Source organism: Oncorhynchus mykiss, chromosome 4 (genome assembly GCF_057628025.1).
Source record: "Oncorhynchus mykiss isolate SJ-2025 chromosome 4, ASM5762802v1, whole genome shotgun sequence".
Taxonomy (NCBI): Eukaryota; Metazoa; Chordata; class Actinopteri; order Salmoniformes; family Salmonidae; genus Oncorhynchus; species Oncorhynchus mykiss.
The window spans coordinates 7715912-7738155 of NC_143025.1; the positions used below are offsets into that span (position 1 = coordinate 7715912).

General features: G+C 44.1%; 1 protein-coding gene across 1 annotated transcript; it reads right to left on the reverse strand.

Moving 5' to 3' along the window:
- Positions 1-221: 221 nt before the first annotated feature.
- ap4e1 (adaptor related protein complex 4 subunit epsilon 1) lies at positions 222-21505 on the reverse strand. The gene is made up of 22 exons (XM_036968849.2): positions 21135-21505; positions 17392-17463; positions 16972-17095; positions 15066-15139; positions 14820-14941; positions 13657-13816; positions 13015-13181; positions 12672-12745; positions 12422-12544; positions 12086-12195; positions 11452-11591; positions 10663-10775; positions 10268-10383; positions 9841-10025; positions 9279-9399; positions 8924-9035; positions 6672-6822; positions 4135-4378; positions 3226-3840; positions 2824-3014; positions 1255-1418; positions 222-1078 (listed from the first exon to the last, which is right to left on the reverse strand). Exons 1-22 carry the CDS (start codon positions 21273-21275, stop codon positions 906-908), a joined length of 3492 nt encoding a protein of 1163 aa, XP_036824744.2. The 5' UTR covers positions 21276-21505; the 3' UTR covers positions 222-905.
- Between the last annotated feature and the right edge of the window lie 739 nt (positions 21506-22244).

Consider the following 22244-nt stretch of genomic DNA (forward strand, 5'->3'; position numbering starts at 1 on the left):
AGCGAGAGGAGAAAGAGAGGAGGGAGAGAGCGAGAGGAGAAAGAGTCAAGTCAAAAACAGTCAAGGAGACCAATAAGACCAATGATCAGGTAAAAGATCAAATGGGAAACATGGCCAAGAATCCAATGACTTCTAGACATCCTGGGCTTCCTTCTCACACAGATAGTGAAGCTTATTAAGTCAAGTCAAAGCTGGTAGAACTGAGAGACCACTGAACTCCTCATTTAATAAGTGTTTATTTCTAGAGAGCGTCTAATACAGAGCACGCTTTCCTTCTAGTTCCTTCTGAGGTTCACAGCTCACGTTTTCACAAAGAGCTATGTGAAGCGATAAGAACAATGAGTTGTTCCCGTTAAAAACGCATTAAATACATGAGCATAATTTATTTTATTTTTTTAATGAAACCACGTGAAATCACTTGAGAAAAATATATAGCAAACACTGTACTGCAAAGACAAGGACACATAACATCAGCTGCTTTCCACTGTATGTCTCTGTGTGATTGCTTCAATGAGGAGATTCTATGTACTTCCGTTGGCCCCTCAGTGGTGGTGCTTGGGGCCTGTGAGCGCAGGGCTGCACTTCATTCCATAAAGTGGTTTCCTCCCCTTTGTCCTTGTCGACTCTCCTTTACCGATGAGACAAACAACTGGTCAGGTGTAAACCAAAGACAGGCAGTCCAATTCTCTTTTTTTTCTTCTCTCTACTAATTGATCTTTTGACCAATCACATCAGATCTTCAGAGCTGATTGGATTAGACCGATTAGTGTTTTTTTAATCAGAATTGGGCTGCCTGTCTAAGCGCATCCTTAGTCCCTGCCATTTAACTTCTAAAAAAAATGATCAGTGAGGTGAACGAAGGCTGAAGGAAGGGAACAACTTCCTGGAATGAGACACGGCCCGGCTCAGGTCTCCGTCAGGGCTTTCTGACAGTGGTAGAGGAGGGAGTCCGGCAGCTCAGGGACAGGGGAGCGCAGCCACACGGCCAGAGAGTCAGCGTTGACACGACAGTGAAGCAGACATGGCTGACCCTGACCTGGACCCTGAAGCAGCCGGCACGCCACGATGCCCTCCGACCCTAAAGGGAAAAGGTCAAAAGTAATAAACTACCATTACCCACTTCCTGATGAAGTGGCATTAACAACCGTGTATGACAGTAAGATGTACAATAACAGTATTATGATAGGCATGAGATTTTCTAAAATGGCCAGGGCTGGGTTAAAACGTTAAGATGAGAGCGTGCCACCTGCTGACCTATGATGTCGACAACGTGGAGGTGTAGTTTGCCCTTCAGCGCGTCCAGTGTGGCCGTCAGAGGTTCTTGGTGTTCTGTTGTTACCAGTCGAAGGTTCTGCTTCAAGTCATGAGAGAAAGACAACCACATTTTCCCATAATCTCCTGTGGACACAGTCAACGGCCTGCATAAACACAAACAGGAAGTAGAATGTCAACAGTGTGCACACACAGGAAGTAGTAGTGGCTAACAGAGGCCCCCCTAGTCACTAGGTGTAGATCTGAGATGTAAGCAATAGGGTGGTAGCTCCATCTTCCCCTATGATAGGCCAGATGGAATTGTTGCCATAGTGCCTATGAAGTAGGAGCAAGAGTTGACCTGTGAAGTAGGGGAAGGAGTTGACCTGTGAAGTAGGAGTTGACCTGTGAAGTAGGAGTGGACCTGTGAAGTAGGAGTAGGAGTGGACCTGTGAAGTAGGAGTTGACCTGTGAAGTAGGGGACGAGTGGACCTGTGAAGTAGGGGACGAGTTGACCTGTGAAGTAGGGGACGAGTTGACCTGTGAAGTAGGAGTTGACCTGTGAAGCAGGGGACGAGTTGACCTGTGAAGTAGGAGTGGACCTGTGAAGTAGAAGTGGACCTGTGAAGTAGAAGTGGACCTGTGAAGTATGAGTAGGAGTGGACCTGTGAAGTAGAAGTTGACCTGTAAAGTAGGAGTGGACCTGTGAAGTAGGAGTGGACCTGTGAAGTAGGAGTAGGAGTGGACCTGTGAAGTAGGAGTAGGAGTGGACCTGTGAAGTAGGAGTGGACCTGTGAAGTAGAAGTTGACCTGTGAAGTAGGAGTAGGAGTGGACCTGTGAAGTAGGAGTAGGAGTGGACCTGTGAAGTAGGAGTAGGAGTGGACCTGTGAAGTAGGAGTAGGAGTGGACCTGTGAAGTAGGAGTAGGAGTGGACCTGTGAAGTAGGAGTGGACCTGTGAAGTAGAAGTTGACCTGTGAAGTAGCAGTAGACCTGTGAAGTAGGGGACGAGTGGACCTGTGAAGTAGGGGACGAGTTGACCTGTGAAGTAGGAGTTGACCTGTGAAAGTAGGGGTGGACCTGTGAAAGTAGGGGTGGACCTGTTGACCAGTTAACCCAGGACTAAGAAGTCTCATGTTATTGGTCAGATGCTCCAGTTATGGGTCCATACGTGTTAAGAGGAGAGATAGAACTGGGATCGGAACCAGAACAAAGTGCTCCGACCTCTCTCTCTCTTTACAAGTTACGGACAAGTCTAGGGGCCTAACTGTCCCCTCCGCTTCAGAAATTCAAAAGATGCCAACACCTGAGAAATCGTGATTTGTCCAAAGCACCGGAACTAATGCTGCTAGTTCTCACGTATCCCTGTCGTTATATTCGAGTCATTTAGCAGACGCTCTTATCCAGAAGGACTTTAGAGTAGTGACTGAGCGCTGAAATGTTTTCCCACTTCGCTGTTGCATTATGACAGCTCTACAGTACCATTCCTGTTCACATAGTCTGCCCGTGAGAGGTTAGGATCCAGGGTAACCTGTAAGACAGTGCTGATAGTTACAGATAGCAGTAATTTTACCTGAGGAAGTGTTTCAGAGAGAGGCTCAGTGAGAACTGTGCTGCCTGGGGCTGGCCCAGGGGTCTCTGGTAGGACAGTAACCCAGCCAGCTCCACCTGGACTGAGGCTCTCTTCATGACAACAGTGTGCAGACAAACCGACACGCTGTGACCCTTAACCTCCTTTAACGGACTACCTGAGATACAGGAGATCTGAGGGGGAAAACAACATGAGAGTAATCAGTCTGACATGATTTACGAGCTGCAAGAATTCCTGAAACTTTCACAAAAGATCTGTGTTTTTTTTAAATCCCGGTTGGAGGATCCCCTGGTATTTCTGTCTTGATTCCGGGATCTTCCAACCAGGATTTCTGAAAAAAGAGAAGGGAACTTTGTTGTTAAGGCCAGTCTGAAAAATATATACCTCCAGTTCTTTGCAGGTGAGTTGCAGCACCATCTGGTGGAGCGCTGAGTCATTGTTGTTGGAAATGAAGACCAGCAACACTAAGGCATCCTCTTTATACACTCTACAGGCTGACAGAGCCAGGCTGGAGTCCTGGTCCGAGCAGAGGGGGGTGAACTCAGAGCGGGCCAGCCCAGAGAGCTCTGCTGGCAGGTGGGAGGCGAGAGGGAGGTCCCTGGGTCTCTCTAGGGCTGGAGCTGGGTGTAGATCTTGTTGTGTTTGTGGGTCTGTCTGTGTGTGTGTGGGCGGTACAACAGCCACCATGCCATTTCCCCTGATTAGAGAGAGAGGTCCTCCTGCCTCTACTCTCTGCTCCGTCCCCTCTACATGGGGGTTACCGTTGCTAGTGGTATGGTCCAGTGTTCTTTGGGAGGTCTGTTGAGGTGTGGTGGTGGTAGCAGCACCCCCCTCTGAGGCCACAGTGGTCGAGTCCAGTAGGTTGCTAAGCAGAAGGTTGTCAACGGCAGCGCTGCAAGACGAGTGGGAGGAGTTAGAGGAGCCTTCGCTGGCGCCTGATGATGACTCCCCTCTGGGTTTCCTTCTGAAGTGTCGGGGCGCCGTCTCGGCTCGGCCCATCTGTTGGGGAGAGTACCAGCCGATATTTAACAGCACTCAGGCAACAAATACGAATTTGTTCTTAACTGACTTACCTAGTTAAATAAAGGTTAAATAAAAAATAAAAAAGTACTCCGACGTGAGCTGATAGCTAAAGCACCTGTATGTTTCTGCTTTGAAGTCTAGGCCAGGTTACCGTAAAGCACTTTGACAACTATTGATGTTAAAGGGTTTAAATAAAGCCTTAAATACATTTGATTGATTGGCTGATTGGCAATGCTTAATGAACAACCAAACAGTAGAAGGTAATCTCACCAGACACACAGAGTTGTGGGACCCCAGGCCAACAAAGAGCGACGAGGCCAGCTGCCGTTTCTCCTGGTCAGGCTCAAGTCCGGAGGATGGTTTCTGTGTCTGGGAGGGTGGGCTCTGAGGGGACAGCAGGGGATTGGGCAGCTCCACTAGGGGGGTTGGGGTCTCACCTGCACTCTGCTGCTGGGCCAGGTACCCGTCCTTCCCCCACACCCTCTTCACCCCCTCCAACTTCAGAGTGGTAGAGCTGAAATAACATTGGGATACTAACCTGGGTCTTCTACAAGATTATATCAAAGAACATGTCATCAGTCTGGTTTAAATTCCTCTGACAATCTACGGTAAATGTCGACGTTCTTCAAGGCTCTGTTCTTGGACCAATACTGTTCTCATTATACACTGAGTCTAGGGCTGTTGCGGTGACCATTATGACCATCAGGTCATGGTACTCAGGGCTCTACTGTCCCTCCATCAGGTCCTAATGGCCTGGTACTCAGGGCTCTACTGTCCCTCCATCAGGTCATAAAGGCCTGGTACTCAGGGCTCTACTGTCCCTCCATCAGGTCCTAATGGCCTGGTACTCAGGGCTCTACTGTCCCTCCATCAGGTCCTAATGGCCTGGTACTCAGGGCTCTACTGTCCCTCCATCAGGTCCTAATGGCCTTGTACTCAGGGCTCTACTGTCCCTCCATCAGGTCCTAATGGCCTGGTACTCAGGGCTCTACTGTCCCTCCATCAGGTCCTAATGGCCTGGTACTCAGGGCTCTATTGTCCCTCTAACCACTCTGACATAAGTGGAAATGCAATCGAAAATCACATCTAAAACTTATCATTGAAACAGTTGGCCTATCTTACTGTTAAAACTCACCTCACTGTGATGATCAATTTGAAGAAAGAAGTTCAACAGCAGGTTGAAACAGTGTAAAACATGGTTATTGTGGATGTGGTTTCAAAGCCTAACAACAACGAAATGGACAGCGCTTTCTAAAGGTGATCGATTAACTCAAAAACAACCATATTAGAGCTGATGCATAGGCTTAAGAGCCCGAGTCCAAATATTATGATTGTGCCTTTTATACCATAAATAGCCTAAGCGCATATTATACAAAACTGACTCAAGATGTCTTTGGTACTTAATTGGTTTAGCCTATACTCCAAAATTAAAACTAATTGTAGAACGTATAGGCCAAAGCGCTGTAGTTGGTTCTTTGATTGTGCCGGGCGGTTTACAGAGTTAGCCTACAAATAAAGTGAATTTCTGTACTTGATGTTGAATAGCCAGGTAAAATGAATATTGTTTTTAATAATTAAATTGGGTGACGCACGTTACCTTTAGCTCCAGAATACCTCACCACCATGCTTTTCAATCACCTCCTCTCTCCCCTCCATTCCTTCCTAGAGCGCGCAGACGGGCTTGTCAACAGTTTAGTGAGATAAAACGGTTGAGCATGTTGCGCCGGCGAGAGCATCCTCTTCATAAAAAAGGGGGTTGGGTCGTGGAGTGAAATAAGGGTTTTATTCTATTTATTTCTCAGCTGCTCATATTAAGCACATTAGGCTCCTCAGTTTTATTTTAGTGAAATATGTTTTGTTTTGCAAAAACATCTTACTATCGATGTTCTCGAACAGATTTCACTTGGGTTTCTCAAGTTAAGCACTGGGTAGCTGCAGGAATAAGGTTTGAGAGCCCATGGCATACAGAGTTTGGGGTGAAATATCACCTGTCGCGCCAGCGAGAGCATCCTCTTCATAAAAAGGGGGTTGGATCGTGGAGTGAAATAAGGGTTTTATTGTATTTATTTCTCAGGCTGTTCATATTAAGCACATGCTCCGCTATAAAACCAAAGTAGCCTACAAAACGGACTGCGCGACCTCCCTTCGCTATTCATGCTTTTTCCTCCCGTTCCTGTTCCTGTTCATTTGATAAAATGGGCCCATTCTAAAAATCGGAACTAATTTTACATACAAGATTAAATTGAGAATAGTCTGACGGGTGTAAATATGATCAGTTGATGAGAGAAGAGGGTGTGCAGCCTGAGGTAAGGAAGCTTTTTTTTTTACTACTTTAACAAATCATCAATATTCTATAGTCAAGAACTGCAACACTGCTGGGGTTTTTTCACGCTCAACAGTTTCCTGTGTGTATCAACAATGGGTCACCAACCAGAGGACATCCAGCCAACTTGACACAACTGTGGGAAGCACTGGAGTCAACATGGGCCACTATCCCAGTGGCTTTCGACATCTTGTAGAGTTCATGACCCCGACAAATTGAGGCTGTTCAGAGAGCACAAGGTGGTGCAACACTATATTAGGAAGGTGGTGTTCCTAATGTTTTGTAGACTCAGTGTATATGCTACTTATTGGTTAAAATAACATGGCGTACTAATATAACCCAAAGCCCCGAAGGTGAGTTAGTCCGTCTGAGTTACACACTGACAACCATAGAGACTTGTGTTTTTTTTTTTGCATAGTTGAAGCCAAATTCAGTTGTCTTATTTCATCATCATTAGTGGACACTGAGAGTGATGAGAACATACCCTTCTTGGTGAGATAGCTCAGTGCTATTTCCAGACAGGCCTGAGCTCATGGAGAGCAGAGTAGGAGACCGTCTGTCTGTCAGTCTGTCTGTGATGCTGCAGGACGACAGACTGACCGGCAGGGACAGACCATAGGGCTCCAGGCTCAGAGCTGAGAAAGAGATGGGAAGACACTTTATGTATCCTCAAGAGAAGTAATTTGTCATACAGCAGCCATTGTTACCAGCAGCCATTGTTACCAGCAGCCATTGTTACCAGCAGCCAATGTTACCAGCAGCCATTGTTACCAGCAGCCATTGTTACCAGCAGCCATTGTTACCAGCAGCCATTGTTACCAGCAGCCAATGTTACCAGCAGCCATTGTTACCAGCAGCCATTGTTACCAGCAGCCATTGTTACCAGCAGCCATTGTTACCAGCAGCCATTGTTACCAGCAGCCATTGTTACCAGCAGCCATGTTAAAAAACACCAGACAATAACAATGAATATGTACAGTGCCTTGCGAAAGTAGTCGGCCCCCTTGAACTTTGCAACCTTTTGCCACATTTCAGGCTTCAAACATAAAGATATAAAACTGTATTTTTTTGTGAAGAATCAACAACAAGTGGGACACAATCATGAAGTGGAACGACATTTATTGGATATTTCAAACTTTTTTAACAAAAAAAAATTGGGCGTGCAAAATTATTCAGCCCCTTTACTTTCAGTGCAGCAAACTCTCTCCAGAAGTTCAGTGAGGATCTCTGAATGATCCAATGTTGACCTAAATGACTAATGATGATAAATACAATCCACCTGTGTGTAATCAAGTCTCCGTATAAATGCACCTGCACTGTGATAGTCTCAGAGGTCCGTTAAAAGCGCAGAGAGCATCATGAAGAACAAGGAACACACCAGGCAGGTCCGAGATACTGTTGTGAAGAAGTTTAAAGCCGGATTTGGATACAAAAAGATTTCCCAAGCTTTAAACATCCCAAGGAGCACTGTGCAAGCGATAATATTGAAATGGAAGGAGTATCAGACCACTGCAAATCTACCAAGACCTGGCCGTCCCTCTAAACTTTCAGCTCATACAAGGAGAAGACTGATCAGAGATGCAGCCAAGAGACCCATGATCACTCTGGATGAACTGCAGAGATCTACAGCTAAGGTGGGAGACTCTGTCCATAGGACAACAATCTTTGTATATTGCACAAATCTGGCCTTTATGGAAGAGTGGCAAGAAGAAAGCCATTTCTTAAAGATATCCATAAAAAGTGTTGTTTAAAGTTTGCCACAAGCCACCTGGGAGACACACCAAACATGTGGAAGAAGGTGCTCTGGTCAGATGAAACCAAAATTGAACTTTTTGGCAACAATGCAAAACATTATGTTTGGCGTAAAAGCAACACAGCTGAACACACCATCCCCACTGTCAAACATGGTGGTGGCAGCATCATGGTTTGGGCCTGCTTTTCTTCAGCAGGGACAGGGAAGATGGTTAAAATTGATGGGAAGATGGATGGAGCCAAATACAGGACCATTCTGGAAAACCTGATGGAGTCTGCAAAAGACCTGAGACTGGGACGGAGATTTGTCTTCCAACAAGACAATGATCCAAAACATAAAGCAAAATCTACAATGGAATGGTTCAAAAATAAACATATCCAGGTGTTAGAATGGCCAAGTCAAAGTCCAGACCTGAATCCAATCGAGAATCTGTGGAAAGAACTGAAAACTGCTGTTCACAAATGCTCTCCATCCAACCTCACTGAGCTCGAGCTGTTTTGCAAGGAGGAATGGGAAAAAAATTCAGTCTCTCGATGTGCAAAACTGATAGAGACATACCCCAAGCGACTTACAGCTGTAATCGCAGCAAAAGGTGGCGCTACAAAGTATTAACTTAAGGGGGCTGAATAATTTTGCACGCCCAATTTTTCAGTTTTTGATATGTTAAAAAAGTTTGAAATATCCAATAAATGAATACTTTCGCAAGGCACTGTAGAGGGTTAAATGGACTGGATTTGACGTGTCTGGGTAGTGAAATGTCTTTTGTGTCAAAAAACGAAACAGCATGAAACTATTGATATATATATATATTACACACACACTCCATTTAGCAGACACTTTTTCCAAAGCGACTTAGTCAGCTAGCCACAGTCAGCCAGCTATTTTACCAACATATGATCACAGGAAGTAATTATAAAAATTGTAAATAATTACAAATATTTTTCATAGTAAAACAACAAAAGTGGAGGATGTCAACTTGTTACCTTTCTCCTGGACCAGGTCCTCCTGCCTCTGATGAGGCGATTTGTAAGGAGCTGCCCCAGCAGCCAACGCCTCCGACACATAGCCATCCAGGAAGGACAGGGACGAGTCTACCTGAGGAATGAAACGAACACCACAGCCAACTCAGACAGGAAATTATGCACCACTCAGACAGGAAATGATTAGATCAACTTATATAATATTAAAGTAGTTCAATACATTGGGATGTCTGCTCTTGGCCAGAGAGACAACCTGGTTGAATAAAGTTTAAATAAGGAGGATAAACATTTTGTTTTATAGAGCCAGTGACGTTCCGTGGGGTAGCAGTGCAAGTTTTGCCAAGAGATGACGGTGTACCTCCAGGCTTTCTAGCCTGCCCTCGGCTGGCAGTACCCTGGCTCGGAGCTTTGCATCCTGGCTAAGGATCATCAGTTCCTGGGCCTTTTGCCGGAGCACCGTATTCAGAGACCCAGAGTACCTGCATTTACATCAAATTACAGACTTAGTTAGCGCATTCATCTAAAGCAGGTCAAAAACACATATCACATTACAAGAATCTTCTGACATCTTCAGAAGATCCACTACAAGCAAAACCAGCTAGTGAGAAGTGTGAGCGTAGGAAATAAGCCTGAAATTCAGCCCGGTTTTGTGCTAACATCCCACTACCTACTCTGTGTCATATAGAGGTGGCAGGTAGCCTAGAAATTAGAGCGTTGGGCCAGTAACCGAAAGGTCGCTGGTTCGAATCCCTGAGCTGACAAGGTTAAAAAAAACACACAAAAAACATGCCGATGTGCCCTTGAGCAAGGCACGTGATCGCTCTGGATAAGAGCGTCTGCTAAATGACTAAAATCTCAAAATGTGACACCGAGTGGAATGTTAGCCCGAACAGACTGTGGGACACAGGGAAGACAAGTACCTCTCACACACATCCCTGGCCAGGGCCACAGACACTGGGCTGGAGCACAGCTTGGTCATGGCCCCCAGTACCCAGCTCCTGGTCTCAGTGGAGGTGTGTCTCTGGTCCAGTAGTCTGGCCAGCAGTCTCATCACGCTGCCCGGGTCTGATTCCTCCTCTCTCAGGTAGGAATACTCACCCAGCACCTACAGTAGGGACCAGGGAAAATCACAGAGGTGATCAGGAAGTTACATTTCTGTGGTTTGGGGTAAGTCTATTTGAATGTTGATATCAGAAAGTAGGAATTAATTATTCGTCAGGAATAAATCACAACCCTGATTCATTTAAGAAACAATCTAAATAAAATGCCTCTTTAAATGTCATCCATTGAAACTGGAAACAGAGTTAAATCATTTTAGCAGTATCCAGGACAGGACAGTGTACTGACCCAGCTGATGACCTGTAGGAAGCGTTGGGGCAGCTTGGCCGTCTCCCCCTGTAGTAAGGACACGTAGGAGTCCACAGCAAATAGCCTCAGCTGCCTGTCCTCCACATTATCAACACCTGGAGCAGCAGAGGCAGGCATTAACACCTGGAATCAATTACGGCATGTAAAACCATGGATGGGGTCAATTCCATTCAATTAAGGCCATTTGGGAAGTAAACTCACATTTAAATTCTAATTTTCCTACATTTTTTATGTGAAAAACGTAAAATGTCAGTTTGCTTCCTGAATTGAAATGGACAAGACCTCAACCTGACACAAATGGAATTAAATGTCAATCACTAGTACCACCTGAAACCACAACGAACCAGGTTCAGCGTGTCCATTGGTTGATTTACCTTCAGCCAGTAGTCTCAGGAAGTTGTTAGGGATGTCAGGCTGCATCACGTCTCCCCCCAGAGAGAACACAGAGTTCATAGTCTGGATGAACCAGACATTGTCTGGGGCATACGTAGAGTGTTTATAGGAACAACAGACCATTGGGATTGGGGCCATGAATAAAAGAGCAGACAACAGAACAGATACAAACTGGCCTCCCGAGTGGCGCAGTGCTTGAGACGTCACTACAGCCTGCGGTTCAATCCCAGGAGGAGGAGGGGGAACGGTGTTCCCTCTAACAAATTGGGGAGGCTGGCTTCCGGGTTAAGTGAGAGGGTGTTAAGAAGCGCAGCTTGAGGGTTATGTTTTTGGATGACGCATGAACTCGACCTTCGCCTCTCCCGTGCCCGGGAGATGAAACAAGATCGTAATTGGATCGCAATTGGATATCATGAAATCGGGGAGAAAAATGGGGTACAATTACACACCAAAAAAAAGAACAGATACAAAACTGTCTGTCCCATTATCATCATCATAGTCTCAGGTCCAGCAGTTCTGGGTTTCTCCAGATCTCACTGATACACTTGTTAGCCAGGCCTGCAATCAACAGAGAGAAACCCAACAGCAATATCATGAACGCCTTTGATTGTAGCTACTAGCTACTAGTTCTAAGGAAACCCATTTCCATAGCATGATGTTCCCACGGTCAGTTCCCACGGTCAGTTCCCACGGTCAGTTCCCACGGTCAGTTCCCACGGTCAGTTCCCACGGTCAGTTCCCATGGTCAAGACTCAATACTGAAAGGATATTTTTCAGCTAGTTCTGCTACTTTCCCCACGAGGTCTATAGTGCTGTAGTCGTCACAGGTCAGCCTGAGGAACTCCAGCATCTTCTCGACGATCACTGTAACGTTCTGGGCATTGGTGATGCGGAAGAGTAACTCTAGTGTCTGTTGGGGAGAGGAGGGGAAGGGAGGGGGGGGGGGGGGGCATATTGATTGACACGTCAAGAAGGGTTGTTAAATTCTGGAAACGTTACCAAAGTTCCCAGGTGTTTTCCCCCACAAATCCCGGTAGGAGGATTCCAAGTTCACTCACTACTTATTCCGGGAATCCTCCAACTGAGATCTATTGAAAACCTTGGAACTTTGGGAATAACGTTTAGAATTTTGCAACCCCACCTATGAGTACAGTAAATGCCAAAGCCCAAAGCCCTGCCACACCATGGCATCTCCTGCCTGACTCACCTCACGCTTAATGATGATGTCAGTGTGGTCCAGACACTATGATGATGGACCTCGCGCTTAAAGATGATGTCAGAATGGTCCAGACACTATGATGCCTTATCTCGCCCTTAATGATTATGTCACAGTGGTCCATACACTATGACTGACCTCGCGCTTAATGATGATGTCAGAGTGGTCCAGAAACCATGATGACTCACCTCGCGCTTAATGATGACGTCAGAGTGGTCCAGACACTCTATGATGGTCATCTGGTGAGGCAGGGCCAGGTTAGCATCCTGCTGCACCACGTACGTCAGAGCCTTCAGACCTGAGATCACACACACACACACACACACACACACACACACACACACATTACTCACCATAGGAGTGTCCAGCAGGCAAGTTCTTTCAATTACGTCAATACAACGGAAGTACAAAACAGTTGTGGTTTGTAAACTGGTTTTAATGGATGTCCTATGATCACTATTAACATCATGTAAAAAAAGGATTAGGCCCAACTTCTGAGCACACTGAACATGGTGGGATCTTACCCAGATATTTGAGGTTGATCTTAGGCGATAGGACAAAGTTCCCGATACATTCTGCTGCTTTCTCCAACAGTTGTGACTTTGGATGAACTGTATAGATGGTCTTCACACACTCAAATAAAATGGCTGAAAAATAACAAGGAAGTTAAACCAAAAGAATGGGGGGTGGGGGGTGGGGTGCAACAATGTCTGTGCATGCAGGGCAGATGTGTTCTGACAACTCTCGCAGAGGACACCTTAAGTAATACCGTACCGTAAGTAATGTTGTGATTCATCTCTGCTCTTCTTAACGACTCCTCCAGTACATCATACATCATCTCACTAGTGCTGTAAAAAACCCAGAGGAACATCTTAAGTTAGAAAACGGAGATGCCCATCTGAGACTACGACAAACTCTCACCTAAATAGACAACGATTATAGGGCCGGTCTCCCAGGCAACAGCTGAACTAAAAAAGCTTCATGGACAATCTACATACCAAGTACTTCTTATTTCAGGGCTAACAGGCCCAGAGTTCTACCCAATCAGGTGACACCAGAATGTGAAGGGGCGGGGTGTGGACGGACATATCTAGAATGATATGATATATTACTGTACCCCTGGTCTTCCTTCCCCAGGTAGGCCAGTATCCTGAGCAGCTGTATCTGAAGCCAGGGAGCAGGAACACTGTGGTAGTTGAAGTCCAGGGGGAGTTTACCTCCTACCACCTGCCTCAGGATGGTCACCATGCTCCCGGTCAGATCCTTATAACTCTCTGGGTTCTCCTGGAGACGTTGGGGAAACAGCAAGTTGCTTATAGTCTTATAGGATACCACATTGGCTAGTGTAGTCTGTACTTACGTGGCACAACTAAAAACAAAATGTTTGTGATTTATGTAATCAATGTGAAAATGAATTGGTAGAACAATTCCACTGTTAGTCTATTTGATTACCCAAGTTTTTAGTTTTTAAATTTAACTAGGCAAGTCAGTTAAGAACATGTAAGAACACATTCTTATTTACAAATGACAGCCTACCCCGGCCAAACCCGCTGGGCCAATTGTGCGCGGCCCTATGGGACTCCCAATCACAGCCAGATGTGATACAGCCCGGATTCAAACCAGGGACTGTAGTGATGACCTCTTGCACTGAGATGCAGTGCCTTTAGACCGCTGCGCCACTCGGGAGCCTAGTTATCTCAAGTGTTTTTTACCCCCAGTGATATGGATGAAGAAACTATGCCATTATGACAGGAAGTACCTTGATGAGCTGTAGGTAGATGTGTAGAGAGGCTGTCATGACTCCGGGGTCTTTGTCACACAGGGCCTTCCTAAACTTGCTGTGGATGTGTTGCACCTGGTTAGGTGCGATCAGGTAGAACTTGTACAGAGCCAGGACTGCTTTCCTCCGGATGATCTCCCTGTGGACAGATAACAGTTGGTCCTAATTGCTCTTAGCCTTGTGAAACTGCACTTACCCTACCACCTATTTGATTGTAAATATCCTTTGCTATTTAGTTAACATTTTTTAGATGTGATATGTTTTATGACTGCTGCAAGATGTATTGCCTCTCTGAGGACATTACGTTTCAGAACCCCCCCCCCCAAAAAAAGGGCTCTGAAAAGGGTTCTGAAAAGGGCTCTGAAAAGGGTTCTGAAAAGGGCTCTGAAAATGGGTTCTGAAAAGGGTTCTGAAAAGGGCTTTGAAAAGGGTTCTGAAAAGGGCTCTGAAAAGGGCTCTGAAAAGGGTTCTGAAAAGGGCTCTGAAAAGGGCTCTGAAAAGGGCTCTGAAAAGGGTTCTGAAAAGGGCTTTGAAAAGGGTTCTGAAAAGGGCTCTGAAAATGGGTTCTGAAAATGGGCTCTGAAAAGGGCTCTGAAAAGGGCTCTGAAAAGGGTTCTGAAAAGGGCTCTGAAAAGGGCTCTGAAAAGGGCTCTGAAAAGGGCTCTGAAAAGGGCTCTGAAAAGGGTTCTGAAAAGGGCTCTGAAAAGGGCTCTGAAAAGGGCTCTGAAAAGGGCTCTGAAAAGGGTTCTGAAAAGGGCTCTGAAAAGGGCTCTGAAAAGGGTTCTGAAAAGGGCTCTGAAAAGGGCTCTGAAAAGGGCTCTGAAAAGGGCTTTGAAAAGGGCTCTGAAAAGGGCTTTGAAAAGGGTTCTGAAAAGGGCTCTGAAAAGGGCTCTGAAAAGAGTTCTGAAAATGGGTTCTGAAAAGGGCTCTGAAAAGGGTTCTGAAAAGGGCTCTGAAAAGGGTTCTGAAAATGGGTCGGAGCGTTGTCATAACACAGGCAACAGCGATGTTGTGGGTTCAATGCCTACAGAGATTACACACCAAAACGAATGACTTCACTCACCTGCACTTCAAGTCACATTTGCCCATAAAGTGAGACTGAGCAAAGTATAAGGATCTGTATGTAATATTCAAGTCCTTACTTTGGATGTGTGAGTTTCTCCTCCACCACCGGTAGAATGGCAGGTATCATATCTTTGGGAAACATCTGACTGACGACAGTTAGAGCCATGCACACCTCGATCAGGTTGGTACTCTGCAGATCCTGTCAAAACAACAACACCACCAAGTCTATAAAAACAACAACAACAACAACAACGTCTTGCAATATTCATTCAACTACTGCATGTGGAAACCCAAGGACAACAAAATCAGGGTTGAAAATGCACCTTTAGGACTGTGTTCACCAGGAGTAGCAGAAACTCATCGGTTTCATTAAGGAACAACGATACAGCGAGGTAACCTGGAGACACAGATTAAATCAACAGAACTATTGGACACATTAGGAGAAAAAAATTAAATACTTAGAATTTTAATCAAATGTGTTACAGTAAAGCTAGGCTTTCTGAATCGTTACCAAATCAAAATGATCATTCCGGGAGAATATATCATACTGATTATTTATATAAAATATCATATGAACACATAACATCCTATGAATATGTACAGTACCAGTAAAACGTTTGGACACACTTACTCATTCAAGGGGCTTTTCTTTATTTTTCACAATTTTCTACATTGTAGAATAATAATGAAGACATCAAACTATGAAATAACACATATGGAATCATGTAGTAAACAAAAAAGTGTTAAACAAATCAAAATATATTTTATATTTGAGATTCTTCAAAGTAGCCACCCTTTGCCTTAAACGACAGATTTGCACACTCTTGGCATTCTCTCAACCAGTTTCATGAGGTAGTCACCTGGAATGCATTTCAATTAACAATTAATTAAGTGTGCCATTTCCAAAGTTAATTTGTGGAATTTCTTTCCTTCTTAATGCGTTTGAGCCAATCAGTTGTGTGGTGACAAGGTCGGGGTGGTATGCAGAAGATAGCCCTATTTGGTAAACAACCAAGTCCATATTATGGCAAGAACAGCTCAAATAAGCAAAGAGAAACGACAGCAGCCAACACGTGCTCAGCATATGTGGGAACTTCTTCAAGACTGTTGGAAAAGCATTTAAGGTGAAGCTGGTTGAGAGAATGCCAAGAGTGTGCAAAGCTGTCATCAAGGCAAAGGGTGGCTACTTTGAATAATCTTAAATATAAAATATATTTAGATTTGTTTAACACTTTTTTGGTTACTACATGATTCCATATGTGTTATTTCATAGTTTTGATGTCTTCACTATTATTCTACAATGTAGAAAATAGTAAAAATAAAGAAAAACCCTTGAATAAGTAGGCGTGTCCAAACTTTTGACTGGTACTGTGTGTCTATGGAACGTACCCATCCTATGTCTATGGAACGTACCCATCCTATGAATGTGTGTGTGTGTATGGAACGCACCCATCCGATGAATGTGTGTGTGTGTATGGAACGTACCCATCCTGTGAATGTGTGTGTCTATGGAACGCACCCATCCTATGAATGTGTGTGTGTGTATGGAACGTACCCATCCTGTGAATGTGTGTGTCTATGGAACGTACCCATCCTATGTGTATGGAACGAACCCATCCTGTGAATGTGTGTGTCTATGGAACGTACCCATCCTATGAGTATGGAACGTACCCATCCTATGAGTATGGAACGTACCCATCCTATGAATATGGAACGTACCCATCCTCTGAATATGGAACGTACCCATCCTCTGAATGTGTGTGTCTATGGAACGTACCCATCCTATGTGTATGGAACGTACCCATCCTATGAATGTGTGTCTATGGAACGTATCCATCCTATGAATGTGTGTGTCTATGGAACGTACCCATCCTGTGAATGTGTATGTCTATGGAACGTACCCATCCTATGAATGTGTGTGTATGGAACGTACCCATCCTGTGTGTGTCTATGGAACGTACCCATCCTATGTGTGTCTATGGAACGTACCCATCCTGTGAATGTGTGTGTGTGTATGGAACGTACCCATCCTGTGAATGTGTGTGTCTATGGAACGCACCCATCCTGTGAATGTGTATGTCTATGGAACGTACCCACCCTGTGAATGTGTATGTGTATGGAACGCACCCATCCTGTGAATGTGTGTGTCTATGGAACGTACCCATCCTGTGAATGTGTGTGTCTATGGAACGCACCCATCCTGTGAATGTGTGTGTCTATGGAACGTACCCACTCTCTTCTCCAGGACACTGCCCTGCTGGGCCAGCTTGATGGCGTGAATGTAACTGAAGGACGCCTGGTAACCCAGCATCTCACAGTAGATGGCTCTCACCATTATTTCCTTCATCTGACGCTGAAATGACATCATCATACGGCAACCATTCGACTGAGAATAATGTCCAAATATTCAACACAGGCGTTAAAATACCGTGTTTTGGTTCCCCTCTGGTGGAATTATTAAGAAAGCCGTTGCCAGGGTAACACACTCCACGTATAATACAAGTAAACACATCTATAAATCCGCCTCAGTGATGACAGATTCATGTCGTTAAAAACAAAGTGAGTGTCTATCGTTTTTTTACGGACACATTGCAATGCCTCTCTCTCTTTGTGTTGCTCTGTGTGAAGGGGTGACGAAGTGAGACTTACCATGGTGGTGTTGGGAGATGCTACCTGCTCCTTGATAGACTCCAGTTCCTTTTTAATAAGTTTTTCCTCCTCCTGGAAATAAAGACAATGGGAATGTCTGTATAGAGTTGAGGGTCAGGTGTAGTGGGGCCTGCATAGGCTCTGCTCTTTTACATATTATCTCTGATAAGCTACACAGGAAAGGGCTGAAAAAATAGTTCATATTAATATATGCATCAGTGTATATCCTGAAGGGTTATATCCTTCCTGTTTGGCCCTGTCCGGGGGTGTCCTCGGATGGAGCCACAGTGTCTCCTGACCCCTCCTGTCTCAGCCTCCAGTATTTATGCTGCAGTAGTTTATGTGTCGGGGGGCTAGGGTCAGTTTGTTATATCTGGAGTACTTCTCCTGTCCTATTCGGTGTCCTGTGTGAATTTAAGTGTGCTCTCTCTAATTCTCTCTTTCTTTCTCTCTCTCGGAGGACCTGAGCCCTAGGACCATGCCTCAGGACTACCTGACATGATGACTCCTTGCTGTCCCCAGTCCACCTGGTCGTGCTGCTGCTCCAGTTTCAACTGTTCTGCCTTATTATTATTGGACCATGCTGGTAATTTATGAACATTTGAACATCTTGGCCATGTTCTGTTATAATCTCCACCCGGCACAGCCAGAAGAGGACTGGCCACCCCACATAGCCTGGTTCCTCTCTAGGTTTCTTCCTAGGTTTTGGCCTAGGAAGAACTATGTGCTTCTACACCTGCATTGCTTGCTGTTTGGGGTTTTAGGCTGGGTTTCTGTACAGCACTTTGAGATATCAGCTGATGTACAAAGGGCTATATAAATAAATTTGATTTGATTTAAGAAACTGACTGTTGGAACTATTAAGGCTCCATGGATTGATGAGGAATTGAAAAACTGTATGGTTGAAAGAGATGTGGCAAAAGGAGTGGCTAATAAGTCTGGCTGCACATCTGACTGGCTGACTTACTGCAAATTGAGAAATGATGTGACTAAACTCAACAAAAAGAATACACTTTATTATGAAACCAAGATCAATGATATAAAGATTGATGGAAAAAGACTTGAGTAATTTAAATGAAATTATGGGCAGAAAGACAAATTCAACTCCATCTTTAACAAATCAGATGGCTTACTCATCACAAAACCATTTGATGTTGACATTTATTTAATGATTACTTCATTGGCAAAGTGGGCAAACTTAGGCAGGAAATGCCAACAATGAACAGTGAGCCATCGTACTCCAGCATAAAAAAAATTATGAAAGAAAAGCATTCCAAGTTTGAATTTTGTAAAGTTAGTGTGAGAGGTGGAACATGTATTGTTATCAATCAATAATGACAAACCTCCTGGCATTGACAATTCAGATGGAAAGTTACTGAGGATGGTAGCTGACTCTATAGCCACTCCTATCTGTCATATCTTTAATCTGAGCCTAGAAGAAAGTCTTTGTCCTCAGACCTGGAGGGAATCTAAAGTCATTCCTTTACCCAAGAGTGGTAAAGCTGCCTTTACAGTTTCTAACAGCAGACCTATCAGCTTGCTGCCAGCTCTTTTAAATTTGTAGTTTTTATTTTTATTTTACCTTTATTTTACCAGGCAAGTCAGTTAAGAACAAATTCTTATTTACAATGACGGCCTAGGAACAGTGGGTTAACTGCCTGTTCAGGGGCAGAACGACAGATTTGTACCTTGTCAGCTCGGGGATTTGAACATGAAACATTTCGGTTACTAGTCCAACGCTCTAACCACTAGGCTACCCTGCCTCCCCTCTTAGCAAACTATTGGAAAAAATTGTGTGTTGACCAAATACAATGCTATTTCTGTAAACAAATTAATAGACTTTCAGAGAAGGGCACTCAACATGTACTGCACTGGCACAAATGACTGATGATTGGTTGAAAGAAATTGATAAAAAGATTGTGGGAGCTGTACCAATTTCATTGCAGCCTTTGATATTACTGACCATAACCTGCTGTTGAGAAAATGTATGCGTTATGGCTTTTCAACCTCTGCCATATTGTGAATTCAGAGCTATCTAATAGAACTCAAAGGCTCTGCCATATTGTGAATTCAGAGCTATCTAATAGAACTCAAAGGCTCTGACATATTGTGAATTCAGAGCTATCTAATAGAACTCAAAGGCTCTGCCATATTGTGAATTCAGAGCTATCTAATAGAACTCAAAGGCTCTGACATATTGTGAATTCAGAGCTATCTAATAGAACTCAAAGGCTCTGACATATTGTGAATTCAGAGCTATCTAATAGAACTCAAAGGCTCTGCCATATTGTGAATTCAGAGCTATCTAATAGAACTCAAAGGCTCTGCCATATTGTGAATTCAGAGCTATCTAATAGAACTCAAAGGCTCTGCCATATTGTGAATTCAGAGCTATCTATCAAATAGAACTCAAAGGCTCTGCCATATTGTGAATTCAGAGCTATCTAATAGAACTCAAAGGCTCTGCCATATTGTGAATTCAGAGCTATCTAATAGAACTCAAAGGCTCTGACATATTGTGAATTCAGAGCTATCTAATAGAACTCAAAGGCTCTGCCATATTGTGAATTCAGAGCTATCTAATAGAACTCAAAGGCTCTGCCATATTGTGAATTCAGAGCTATCTATCAAATAGAACTCAAAGGCTCTGCCATATTGTGAATTCAGAGCTATCTAATAGAACTCAAAGGCTCTGCCATATTGTGAATTCAGAGCTATCTAATAGAACTCAAAGGCTCTGCCATATTGTGAATTCAGAGTTATCTATCTAATAGAACTCAAAGGGTTTTCTTTAATGGAAGCTTCTTTAATGTCAAACATGTAAAGTGTGGTGTACCACAGGGCAGCTAGGCGTTCTACTCTTTTCTATTTTTCCAATGACCTGCCGCTGGCATTAAACAAAGCATGTGTGTCCATGTATGCTGATGATTCAACCATATACACATCAGCAACCACAGCTAATGAAGTCACTGAAACCCTTAACAAAGAGTTAGTCTGTTTTGGAATGGGTGGCCAGTAATAAACTGGTCCTGAACATCTCTAAAACTAAGAGCATTGCATTTGGTACAAATCATATCCTAAATTCCAAACCTAAGCTGAATCTGGTAATGTACCACAGTGTGGCTGTTGAACAAGTTGAGGAGACTAAATTACTTTAGATTGTAAACTGTCATGGCCAAAACATATAGAGTCAATGGTTGTAAAGATGGGGAGAGGTTTGTCTGTAGTAAAGAGATGCTCTGCTTTTTTGACACCACACTCCACAAAGCAAGTCCGGCAGGCTCTAGTTTTATCTTATCTTGATAATTGTCCAGTCATATGGTCAAGTGCTGCAAAGACATGTTTGTGTAACTGACTGACACACAATATGTTTAATATAAATTGTAAAGTATTTTGTCTGCAATGTATTTTTCGTTGTGTCAGACCACAGTATTAGCGTCAGCTAATATGGGGATCCTAATAAATCAACATCAATTAGGCTCGCAGTCTCAAGCATACGGCATAGGCTTGACGTTGAATAGAATTCGGGGGATCAGTGGACACTTGTAAATAATTACAGTTTTGTTTTAGGGTGGTTAATTGTGGCTAGACAGGTGGCTGTGGGCACTAGTTAATACACCATCAATTCTAGCGAAAGTGTACAGATAGCTAGCCACCTAATTTGAGCTATGCTACTGCTGTCATCATCGATGCTGACCATAATGTGTAAGACAACTGGCCAGAGAGCTGGCTACGGTACTCACATGTTTGGATGTCAATTCGGTGATTCCTTTGATCAGATTCCCTAATTTGGAGGAGGGAGAAAGTTTCCCAGCTCCTGCCTGCGAGTCTAGCGAAAGGAGGCTCGGGAGAGCAGACAGAGTCTTCTCGACAACATCACTCATGGCGACGCTCAAAGCAGGCCGCAAACAGCTAGCTTCTTGCTCGTAAAGTACACCTAGTGAATCATTTGCTCATAACACTGATATCGTCTTTAAAAAATAATGCACACCTGTTTATCTACAGTTGAAACTAGCATTCATGTTTTTTTTTTTAACGTAACGTTAGCTGGCTCCAGTCGGCCATTGTTTTGATTCAGCAAGTTCCGTTTGGTGATGTCACTTCCGGTCTTTTCTACAACATTTTATTGGAGTCGACCGAAGCGCCAATAACCGCCTGCCTTCAGTAAATGGCAAGTTCGAGTGCATCAGTTTAGTCAAGTTTGTGACCATCGTTGTTCACTGCCTTTCAAATTGTGTTGCATTGTGGTGATAAAAAATTGTCCGACTTGCACGAACTTACAAAAATCATGTAATCAAAGGTCATAAAGGTTTTACTACAGTCACTGCAAGTTTTTGCAGTTGCTCTTTGGGGTGGCAGGTAGCCTTGCGGGGTAGGAGCATTGGGCCAGTAACTGAAAGGTTGCTGGATTGAATCCCATAGCTGACAAGGTAAAACATATTTTGTTCTGCCCCCTGAGCAAGGCAGTTAAGCCACTGTTCCCTGGGCGTTGATGCCGTGGATGTCGGGGTTGGGGTTGGGTTAAATTCAGAGGGGTTGGGTTAAATGCAGAAGACACCTTTCAGTTGAATGCATTCAGTTGTACAACTGATTACAAAACATAGAATACCCACCCCACATCACACCCTGACCTAACCAAATAGAGAAATAAAACGTCTCTCTAAGGTTCAGGGCGTGACAAATACCAAGATACAGTGGGACAAAAAAGTATTTAGTCAGCCACCAATTGTGCAAGTTCTCCTACTTAAAAAGATGAGAGAGGACTGTAATTTCCATCATAGGTACACTTCAACTATGACAGACAAAATGAGAAAAACAATCCAGAAAATCACATTGTAGGATTTTTAATGAAT